General features: G+C 43.3%; 1 protein-coding gene across 1 annotated transcript in view; it reads right to left on the minus strand.

The window, feature by feature from the left end:
- LOC126263378 (V-set and transmembrane domain-containing protein 2B-like) overlaps nucleotides 1-12,359 on the minus strand; it is a 172,238-nt gene that overhangs the window by 21,117 nt on the left and 138,762 nt on the right. The window contains exon 6 of the mRNA XM_049960470.1: nucleotides 6,481-6,617. Coding sequence (XP_049816427.1) covers nucleotides 6,481-6,617 — 137 coding nt within the window. The remainder of the gene's footprint in view (nucleotides 1-6,480; nucleotides 6,618-12,359) is intronic.

Consider the following 12,359-nt stretch of genomic DNA (forward strand, 5'->3'; position numbering starts at 1 on the left):
TATGTGCGAAATTAAGACTTTTTCTATATTATACGTAGATTAATTCCATTTCTGGGGTACATAGAAGGGGAAATAAATAAATTCCATATCCGACATAATAATCTCCAGGAGCTGCCTAATTGTTATTGAAGTTTTGTTATCGTAATTTACATCAAGAAACAAATGTCATTTTACCTACAACGTACGGATCGTTTCGTTGTCATACGAAGCGAGCTAGTGATTTCTGTTGTAATCTTCGAAACTGAAGATGCCTCAATGAACCTTGTGCATGACGCTGAAGTAGTCCCACCGTCAGTAAAATCCTCAGTTCTGTCTCAGATATAACACGTATGGAACCAGCTGGGACGTCCGCATTTATTATTCAGCCTGAAACAATCCGAACATCTGCAATGGCACTATGTTATTCTGCTTCAGAGTATGCCTGTCCTGTTTGGTATAACGTAACTCATGCCAAACAGGTGGATGTAGCCCTCAACGAAACTTGCAGAATTATAACAAGTTGCTTGAAGTCCACTCCAGTCGAATGGTTTTACCACCTCGCAGGAATAGCACCACCACCTGTTCGAAGAGTGATAGCTGCGAACAAAGAAGGAAACGGTGGTCTAGCGGTTCTAGGCGCTCAGTCCAGAACCGCGCGACTACTACGGTCGCAGGTTCGAATCCTGCCTCGGGCATGGATGTGTGTGATGTCCTTAGGTTAGTTAGGTTTAAGTAGTTCTAAGTTCTAGGCGACTGATGACCTCAGAAGTTAAGTCGCATAGTGCTCAGACCCATTATCCTCTGTATGGGCATGAACCGCATTCGCAACGACTGAAGTCAAGGAAGACTTTCATTAGGACATCAGAGGAACTTAGAACCACTGCTGAAAAAGCTAGGTTACAGCTATGGAGGGCTACGACCTACCTCCCCCCTGGTTGGAAAAGAGTTGTTGAAGCCTCACCTCTAGGCCATGACAGGGAATGGAGAACTTGGAAGTCCCTAAATAGACTGAGATCCGGAGTTGGCAAGATGGGGTTCACCGATCCAAATGATATTCCGTGTGACTGTGGAGAAGTACAGACAGTTCGGCGCATGCTTCGGTTTCGATTGTGCCCAGTCTCCTGCACAGAAGATGATATTCTACATGCAACAGGAAATGCGCTGCATATGGCCAAGTTTTGGTTAAAAGTAATTTAATCATAACTGTATAAAATGTATGTACATGTACATGTGTGTTTCTGACACAAGAATAATAATGATAAGGTGTTATTCAGATTATCAAGAATCATTTACAACAGCTGTGAGACAGCTTGCCTTAGGAGTGGATACATCGACTTTATGACACCATTCCCAACTGAACCAGTGCACTCATCCACACCAGAATAGATGAGAAGTTCTTGGTAAATTGATTCGATTTTGTAATGACTGAAGTAACATCATGTAATGCACCCTTCCCTACACTTTTACTTCACATTTTCTCAGGCAGCGTACACATTATTATATCACTGAAAGTAAATCATTGGTATATAGAGAGAGACAGAGGAAGAGAGAGAGAGAGACAGGAGGCCTCGATGCTATCGCGTTTGTCTTCGCGTCCTGTAGAGAAGCGACAGCCCCTAACAATGCTACGATCAATAATGAATGCAGTTGTAGTGCCAGTGAAATGTTACTGTCTCTGGGGTAGAGCAGTAATTGGTACGCAGTACTATTCAGAAGTGGGATACGGAAGTACTAAGGAATGACGAGATACGCTTAATGTCCTCTAAGGATATAGATACAGCAACAATCAATAGCTCAGTATGCAGTACAGTTGAAGAGGAATGGACATCTCTAAAAAGGGCACTCATAGAAGTTAGAAACGAAAACGTAGGTACAAAGGAGGTAACAATGAAGAAACCATGGGTAACAGTACTTCAGATGAGTGATGAAAGAACAAAGTACAAAAATGGTCAGGGAAATTCAGGAATGCAGAAATACGAGTAGCTAGGAATGAATTAATAAGAAGTACAGGGAAGATAAGACGAAATGCCTGCATAAAAATATGAAGAAATCGAAACAAAAATGACTGTCGGAAAAAAGCCAAAACTAACTTCGGAGAAATGAAAAGCAAGGATGGTAACATTAACAGTGCAACGGGAATTCCACAGATAAATGTAGAGCATAGATCGGATAGATGAAAGGAGTACATTTAAGGCAACCCATGAGGAAGAAGATTTATTTGATGTTTTAGCAGGAGAAACAGGAGGTGATTTAGATGAAACAGAGAATACAGTATTAGAATCAGAATTTAAGAGAGCTTTGGAGGTCTTCAGAACAAATAAGACAGAAAGGATAGATAAAATTCCATCAGAACTTCTGAAATCATTGGAGGAGGTGTCAACAAAATAACAATTCACGTTGGTGTGTAGACTGTATGAGTCTGGCGACATACCATCTGACTTTCGGAGCCGGCCGTTGTGGCCGAGCGGTTCTAGGCGCTTCAGTCTGGAACCGCGCGACCGCTACGGTCGCAGGTTGGAATCCTGCCTCGAGCTTGGATGTGTGTGATGTCCTTGGGTTAGGTAGGTTTAAGTAGTTCGAAGTTCTATGGGACTGACGACCTCAGATGTTAAGTCCCATAGCGCTCAGAGCCATTTCAACCATTAGACTTTCCGAATAATATCATCCAAACAATTTCGAAGACTGCAAGAGGTGACAAGCGCAAGAATTATCTCATAATCAGCTTAACAGATAAAGCATCCAAGTTGCTTACAAGAATAATATACAGAAGAACGGAAAAGAAAACTCAGTATGTGTTAGATGACGATCAATTTGGCTTTAGGGAAGGTAAAGGCACCAGAGAGTCAGTTCTTACCTTGCGGTTGATAATAGCAGCAAGACTAAAGAAAAATCAAGACACGTTCATAGGATTTTTCGACCTTGAAAAAGAGTTCCACAATGTGAAATGGTGTAAGTTGCTCGAAATCCTGAGAAAAATGGTGATAATTATAGGGAGAGACGGGTAATATACAGTATGTACAAGAGCCAAAAATAAGAGTGGACGACCAAGAACGAACTGCTCAGATTAAAAAGGGTGTAGCACAGAGATGTAGTTTTCATCTCTATTGTTCAACCTGTACATGTAAGAAGCAGTGATAGAAATAAGAGAAAGTTACAGGGGTGGCATCAAGATTCAAGGTGGAAGGATATCAGTGGTACGATTCGGTGATGAATGTAAGCGAAGAAGAATGACATGATCTCCTGAACTGAATGAAAAGTTTAATGAGTACAAAATGTGGATTGAGAGTAAACTGAAGAAAGACGAAAGTATGAAAAGCAGCTGAAGTGAGAATAGCGAGAGACTTAACATCAGGACTAATGGTCACAAAGTAGATGAAGCTAGGGAATTCTGCTATCTAGGGAGCAAAATAACCAATGACGGGCGGAGCAAGGAGAACACCAAAAGCAGACTATTATTATCAAAATGGGAATTCCTGATCAAGAGAGGTCTACTAGTATCAAGCATAGGCGTTAATTTGAGAAAGAAGTTTCTAAGAATTTACGTTGGGAAGACAACATTGTATGGTAGTGAAACATGGATTGAGGGTTAACTGGAACAGAAGAGAGACGAACCATTTGAGACGTGTAGCTACAGACGAATGTTGAAAATTAGGTGAACTGATAAGGTAAGGAATGAAAATGCTCCGCACAGAAGCGGAGAGGAAATGAATAGGTGGAAAGGACATCTGTTAAGACATCGGGAAATGACTTCCATGGTATTAGAGAGAGTTGTAGAGAGCAAAAACTGTAGAGGATGATAGAGACTGGAATATATCCAGCAAATAGTCGAGGACGTAGGCTCCAACTGCTACTCTGAGACGCTGGCACAGGAGAGGAATTCCCTGGGCCGCATAAAACCAATCAGAATGTTGGTGAATCAAAAAAAAAAAAAAAAAAAAAAAAAAAAACTCGCAGCAGTCGTAAGAGGAATATGTTCTTGAATGCTCGGCCTTCTGACGTGATACACACTGGATTGAATTCTAGCAAACAGAAGCAAAGAGAACGCACACAGATGATTTCACACGTAAAAGAAACTTCGGGCATAGCCTTGAGGAGTGTTATACGAACATACCGTTTCGTAATATGTATAAATAATCAAGTAGGTAACGGCTGAAGTTCCATAACACTTTCCGCAGATGATGATATTGTATACAGAATATAAAACTTTAGCGTAATGCAAGAAGACGTGCAATGAACCTACGCTTTGTGCACAGAGTGGCGATTGACATTGAATATTAACAACTACAACGCACTGTGAAGACATAAACAGAAAGATCGTTTTTGTATGGTTAAAAATAGCAGAACAGTCAATGAGAGCATTTACTTTCATAAAATATCTAGGAAGATGCCTACTAAGCGATCTGAATTGGAACGACGACTTAAAATCAATCGCGAGTGATGTAGATGCCGGACTAAGATGAAGTGGAAGAATGCTCAAGATATGTAGTTCATCAGCATATGAAGCAGCTTACAAAGTACTGGTTCGACCAATACTGCAATATTGCTTGCCAGTATTTGATCTGTACCATGTACGATTGACAGAGGAAACAGAGAAGATGCAAAGAACAGCAGCACGTTTTGCTACACGTTCCTTTAGTAAACGCAAAAGCGTAACAGAGATAGCCTACTCCAGTGGCAAATGCTGCAAAAGAGGCGTTTCGCATCACGTTACGGTCTAGTGTTAAAAGTCCAAGAGCATCCACTTCTAGAAGAGTCAAGCAATATATAGCTTCCTCTTACGCACATCTCGTGAAAAGACGATGAAGTTAGAGAGATTAGAGCCCAGTCGGAAATTACCAGCAACCGTTTTTCCTGCGTAACATACGCTACTGGAATTGGAAGAGGATGAAGTGACACTGATACACAAAGTAACCTCCGCCTCACACCTTAACATACACTCCTGGAAATGGAAAAAAGAACACATTGACACCGGTGTGTCAGACCCACCGTACTTGCTCCGGACACTGCGAGAGGGCTGTACAAGCAATGATCACACGCACGGCACAGCGGACACACCAGGAACCGCGGTGTTGGCCGTCGAATGGCGCTAACTGCGCAGCATTTGTGCACCGCCGCCGTCAGTGTCAGCCAGTTTGCCGTGGCATACGGAGCTCCATCGCAGTCTTTAACACTGGTAGCATGCCGCGACAGCGTGGACGTGAACCGTATGTGCAGTTGTCGGACTTTGAGCGAGGGCGTATAGTGGGCATGCGGGAGGCCGGGTGGACGTACCGCCGAATTGCTCAACACGTGGGGCGTGAGGTCTCCACAGTACATCGATGTTGTCGCCAGTGGTCGGCGGAAGGTGCACGTGCCCGTCGACCTGGGACCGGACCGCAGCGACGCACGGATGCACGCCAAGACCGTAGGATCCTACGCAGTGCCGTAGGGGACCGCACCGCCACTTCCCAGCAAATTAGGGACACTGTTGCTCCTGGGGTATCGGCGAGGACCATTCGCAACCGTCTCCATGAAGCTGGGCTACGGTCCCGCACACCGTTAGGCCGTCTTCCGCTCACGCCCCAACATCGTGCAGCCCGCCTCCAGTGGTGTCGCGACAGGCGTGAATGGAGGGACGAATGGAGACGTGTCGTCTTCAGCGATGAGAGTCGCTTCTGCCTTGGTGCCAATGATGGTCGTATGCGTGTTTGGCGCCGTGCAGGTGAGCGCCACAATCAGGGATGCATACGACCGAGGCACACAGGGCCAACACCCGGCATCATGGTGTGGGGAGCGATCTCCTACACTGGCCGTACACCACTGGTGATCGTCGAGGGGACACTGAATAGTGCACGGTACATCCAAACCGTCATCGAACCCATCGTTCTACCATTCCTAGACCGGCAAGGGAACTTGCTGTTCCAACAGGACAATGCACGTCCGCATGTATCCCGTGCCACCCAACGTGCTCTAGAAGGTGTAAGTCAACTACCCTGGCCAGCAAGATCTCTGGATCTGTCCCCCATTGAGCATGTTTGGGACTGGATGAAGCGTCGTCTCACGCGGTCTGCACGTCCAGCACGAACGCTGGTCCAACTGAGGCGCCAGGTGGAAATTGCATGGCAAGCCGTTCCACAGGACTACATCCAGCATCTCTACGATCGTCTCCATGGGAGAATAGCAGCCTGCATTGCTGCGAAAGGTGGATGTACACTGTACTAGTGCCGACATTGTGCATGCTCTGTTGCCTGTGTCTATGTGCCTGTGGTTCTGTCAGTGTGATCATGTGATGCATCTGACCCCAGGAATGTGTCAATAAAGTTTCCCCTTCCTGGGACAATGAATTCACGGTGTTCTTATTTCAATTTCCAGGAGTGTAGTTGCGGAATATATACTTAAATGTAGGAGCAGCCATAGAGTTAGCAACAGTAGATTTGCGACAACGGTACCACTCTCGTACACGTCCGCAAATCAGATGATCGTAAGGTAAAAATTAGAAGAAACAAGTTGTAGGAATCTCACCGTTGAGCACGTGCACGGCGACGGTGGTGGAGGCAGCGCCGCCGGCGGCGCACGTGTAGTTGCCAGAGTGCCTCTTCTGTGCGCGCTCGATGGTCAGCGTCGACACCATGGAGTCCTGCTCGTCGCTCACGTTTGTACTGCAACAGACACCGGAGTGCGATCACGGCTTCAGGCTTCGTGGACTGTGAAACTCGGTACCACCACCGGTAATGGTGGAGGGCAGAGGTGAAGTGAGAGGGAGGTAAGGGACTTAACGCCCCCACTGTGCCTGAGCGGCCGTCCCGGCGGTCGTTACAAGGAATGCTCGCTCCAAGTTGGTCCGCTTATAGAAGCTCAGGGATTGACGCCACAGTTGTGAATGGACCGCCCGGGTCCGCCGTTACGGTGACAGTCTAGCAGTGCGACCAACTCGAGGGAGATTACTCGGAGTTCTCTCACTTGCAGATGACACGCCTACTAGATTCGTAAATCTCAAGCTGCGCATGCTGAAAGCCGTCTTTCATCTACTGTCACCTTAGTACGTGAACTAAAGACCTCTCTCGATACACTCCTTTCGTTCCTAGTGGACCGATCTAAGAAGTGTTTACTTCAGGTCGAAGGAGTATATCGCTTATATGCCATTTTTCTGAAGCGATCACTTCGTTTGTGTATGAATGGGATTCTGTGAGGGATGAAAAGAAATATCACCACTGGCGTTTACTTAAATTTATGATTAAATTTGGTAATTTTTTCTCCTGGTTCCGATTTTGTACCGACGACCACTAAACATAGCGACTTGTGTCCTGCATTTAGCCTGCAGGATTTTGGATATTTTGATAAGCACTCGCCAACATCTTAACCTCACTGCCATGTCATCAACATTGAAAAATACCTTTCAATACAAGTGTAAATACTCTATGGAACATATCCATTAATATTTTGGCCGATAAAGCACACAGGAGACTACGTTTTGCGACGTTTCAGCCGGAAATCTGTTATAGTTTCCTGAGAAAACAAAATACAGCGAATTCAATGAGTTGCAAAATTATTTCCTACCGACACGAAGATAGCAATCACTTCTGCGTGAATAACCGACAAAGATACGGCACCTTACGAAGCTACGACTAATTGCAAAAAATCTTAACTAGAAGGCACGATGCATCAAGTATTTTGCACACACTCGGGAGGGACGTTATCAAAATGGCCATCCCAAACATCACATTTACAGTCTTGCGTATCTGTCGTAAGTAACCTAAGGACAATGTCGAGCTGTTTCCTTTGAAAATGATGTGTCAGGTTTCCCCATTCTTGTTCATTCGAAACCTACGTACCTCTCCAGTGGCCTGGTTATCGGCGGTGAATTGAGCTCCAACAGTCCTTTATCTCACATGTTGTCAGGAAGAGGTTCATTACCTCATGCGTGTCTATTTCTTCCATGATTGAATGAAATTTCACTTCGATGATTGAATGAAATTTCCTGCCACGAGAGTTTTTTAATGAAAGTAACACTGGTGCACTGATGCTTAAATTCCCTCAAATGTTCGTTTGATGAGTAATCTGGAGCACTCGCATTGATTGATTCTGGTGTGAGTAGAATGAATGTCAGTGTTCAGCGAAAAGTGTTTATTTCGTCTAGGAATTTACTCAGAGCGGCTAGTCACTCTTGATATAAAACTGCTCCGATTGGATACCAACGAACCCAGTGGCACTACATACTTCGGGCCTCGTCCATAATTAAGAGCCCCCAGAGAGAGACGTGGAACAGTGAGGTGGTTCCCCCATTATAAACTTCGGATACAGAAAGCATAAACAGCTTCAAGAATAACACAAGGAAGTGATGGTGATGAAAATGTAATGCTCTAATCGTAACACGACATAGTTTTAGTTCAGTTAGATAAGGTTTAGGAATTAGTTAGTTTCAGCCGAAATGTGACACGTTCAGGAAAACATGTAACACGACATAGTTTTAGTTCAGTTACGTAAGATTTAGGAATGAGTTAGTTTCAGCCAAAATGTGACACGTTCAGGAAAACATTAAGGCAACCTTCAAAATTCTTATCTGAAAACACTTGTGCCTGATCCATTGTTCAGCCACACACTGCGCCGAATCAGATATTCAATTATTTTTAATTTTATGAGCACAATAGACCATGATATTTACAAAATTTTTATTACTGGTTACCGCCGGATGAGACATTTTCCCTTTAAAAACTAGAATACAAAGGAATTATAATGTCAACCATTCTCTATCATCTATTTTAATATTATATCTATTAAACAAAAACATAACCGAGGTTACCTGAAATACGGGGGTTTTGCTACCACCTGCGTGAGCTGGTGTGCGTCATTACAGCTAAGAAGGCACGAACTACTCCGGCATTATATATATGACTGATACAGCTCACCTGGAATTAATGCTATGTTTCAAACTGCCTAATTTCATCATGTGTTTGTAGGTATCCTCGATCATGGACAGGTAATGGTTACAGACATATCAATTCGATCCATTCAAAGTTTAATGCAGTTACCGCAAATCCTGTCGTCGTAGTGCCTTAATAAGTTATCGGTGTCCCGTGCATATTGTGTGTGCATCCCCGTAAAAATTACTTTTTTTCTCTCATGTTACCGATGTATAGAATAAAAATCATTCTTCGCGATTCCATCTTTGACTTCTTTTTTTCACTAGTTTACAGTGGAAGTGATAAGTGAAATTTGCATGCATATTGCATGATATATGAGTTGACTATGTGGGACTGTCTTGCCAACTTTTCTTCGTGTCATACTTACGTTGCTGGACTTTGATAAGGACGTTATACAGAAATCACTTATCTATTTTCCGTATGCCAGATCTCAGTAGATCTGGATATTTAGTGCCTTTATAGTTCGAGTACTATGGCAAAAAGGAACTCTACTGAAATCCAAGTAAACCAGAGTTCGCAGCTTTCCATGTTTATAATTGAAAAATGTGACTGGAAGTTACACGTGTTGTCTGATAGAGCCGATGATTGCAGTAACTACACTGGTGTACAAAACTTACGCTAGATGAGTCACGGCAATTTAACATAGGTCGATGAAACTGCTACAATTAGCACAGGAAGTAACTGAAGAAAAACAGAAATCGTACTTTTATTAAAAAACAAAAATTACACTGAAGTCACAGCGATTTGTGATGGTCCCCTTTGCTTTACAGAAGACAGGGCATGGTTATTAATAGGGATTATGATCACCATGGACGGTAGTGCATGCTCTGCAACGTGCTCTCACGATGGGCACAAGTTTGATACAGAGTTCTTGCGGTTGGGCTTTCCAATCCACATGGCGGGAGGTGAGAGCACCAAGGAACATTGTTGAACGTGAACGTTTTAGTGATCCAGGTATTAGAGCGTGTGGAGGCAAATGTTACATGTGCGTACTCGTAGCAGTCTTTGAACACGCTCCACTGATGGGTCAACGTTATTGTGTCGTTGTACTCCTTCGACTTGTGCGCCTTTTCTGGGTTGCATTTGGCTCTAACTTGACTTTTAGGGATGCCAAAGCGCATCGAAATACGCAGAAACTCGTGGAACGGGAGGATATTCAGCGAATGGACTGGCCTGCCGGTTACCCGCCACTAAAATCCCATCGAGCTCGTGCTGGACGTACTGCAGCACGTTCACATTCAGCAACGAACATCCAGAGTTGCCAACCTTGGTGGTGGAGGGGCAGAACGACCTGCCACAAGCATTCCTTACCAACTTTGTGATCGTCATGGGAGTACGTTGCAGTGTGTGCATTGCTGTCCGAGATGATCACAAACCCTATTAAAAACCACGTGTTTGATTTTTTAATGTCCAGGAGACCGTGATAAATCGCGATCTCTTCAGAGTAAATATTGTCTCTGAACAAAGTGTCATTTCCGTTCGCGTGATTATGTCTTTTACTTTCGTTCCGTATTATACGGTTGTAGTTCTTTTTACGCTTGGTTCAATTTTCAACTAGCTATGTTACTTGACAGTGATGCATCAAGCGAAAGTTACTTCTGTACTTCGGTTTTGTAACCCATTTTATCTCCTTAAATATTTATGTAATATGCATTGCACGCACCTGTCAAAGAAGTTAGGATGATGAATGAAACTCTTCCACAAAATAGTTAGACACAGCTGAGTAGCAAATGCAGATACAATGCAGATACAATGCTGCAATTTCTTTGTTTACCTAGCTACTAAGCCCTTTGCCACTGCATGAGGAAAAAACGCACTTACAAAAAGTTTTCAAATGGCTCTGAGCACTATATGACTTAACATCTGACGTGATCAGTCCCGTAGAAGTTAGAACTACTTAAACCTAACTAACCTTAGTACATCACACACACCCATGCCCGAGGCAGGATTCGAACCTGCGACCGTAGCGGTCGCGCGGTTCCAGACTGTAGCGCCTAGAACCGCTCGGCCACACCGGCCGGCCCGCATTTACAACTAGGACAGATGTACGTCTGAGAGAGACCTTGTAACAAATAATGGCGCAAACATATTTTCTCCCAACCAATGCCCGTTGTATGCTCCTCTGGATTTCTGAAGAAAAAACTGCACGGCTGTAAATTCTTAAGAAGACAGAATTCCTTGTGAATTAAATAACTTTTACAATTCACCGACTATACGCGAGTGGGGCGAGCAAACGTAGATCTATCATCGATTCACAAACGCTTTCAGTGTCAGAGGTGGAAAAGTGGAAAGAGTGTTGGAGTAACTGAAAGCCGGCCGATGTGGCCGAGCGGATCTACGCGCTTCAGTCTGGAACCGCATGACCACTGCGGTCGCAGGTTCGAATCCTGCCTCGGGCATGGATGTGTGTGCTGTCCTTAGGTTAGTTAGGTTTAAGTAGTTCTAAGTTCTAGGGGACTGATGACCTCAGATGTTAAGTCCCCTAGTGCTCAGAGCCATTTTTTTGTAACTGAAAACCCAACGGTTAAGATTGTAGGGTGTGTCTTTCCCCGTAGTGAATGGTGAAACTCAATCGCATCCAAGCGAGACAATGGAGATGGCACATGTTGAAGAGGTGGCATTATCTTAAAAGTACTGCGTGTGAAAGCGGGGCGGGGGAACAGACAAATAGTACATTGTGGGGCGAGCTGACCAGTTGATGGTTTTACAGGACTGAAAGATTTTCAAGTGACAATGAGGGCTGCGACCTGGTTGACAAATTTAACTATTAACGAGTAAATACATTGTGTATCTATACGTGTTCTGTAATGTCATACGATGATGACAATAATTATAACCTATAGAAAATGAAATGGTAATGTTCGTTTCATCAAATTCTGACATCTCCGGAAGTTATTCACCGATTGCTTAGACATTTTGATACAAAACTGCATTCTAAATCTGGATTGTTTTTGTGTAACTACTGGAACGTCATCTTATAATGTATAAACAACGTACAGTAAGAAATTCAAAAAATTATTGACTGATTTACTTCACATGTTTACATTATACTCCAATCGAAATTCGGATATTTATTTGTCATACTTTTATTGGTACTCTGATGGACATTTGCAAGAACATAGTTTAGATACTTTTTAACGTATTCATAATTTAAATATGATTGTAATGTATAAAGGGGAAACGTTGCTACCAAAAATATCGAAAAGTTCTTGACTGACTTTTTTCAAATTCTTATGCGTTTCTGTAACTAAGGTTCGGATGGACGTAAGCTACTATTAAATATATATTAGGATACTTTTAAATATATGTAGTATATAAAGTTATATGTGATACACAATAGAGAATCTTTGTTACTATAAAACTCGAAAAGCTCTTGACCATTACACTTCAAATTTTTACAGAACTCTCTAATAAGCACTCATACGACATAGGCTATAATTTTTTGAAACAATAGTGTACAGGTTTTCTGTTAAACAGACT

This window comes from Schistocerca nitens, chromosome 6, assembly GCF_023898315.1.
Source record: "Schistocerca nitens isolate TAMUIC-IGC-003100 chromosome 6, iqSchNite1.1, whole genome shotgun sequence".
Lineage (NCBI taxonomy): Eukaryota > Metazoa > Arthropoda > Insecta > Orthoptera > Acrididae > Schistocerca > Schistocerca nitens.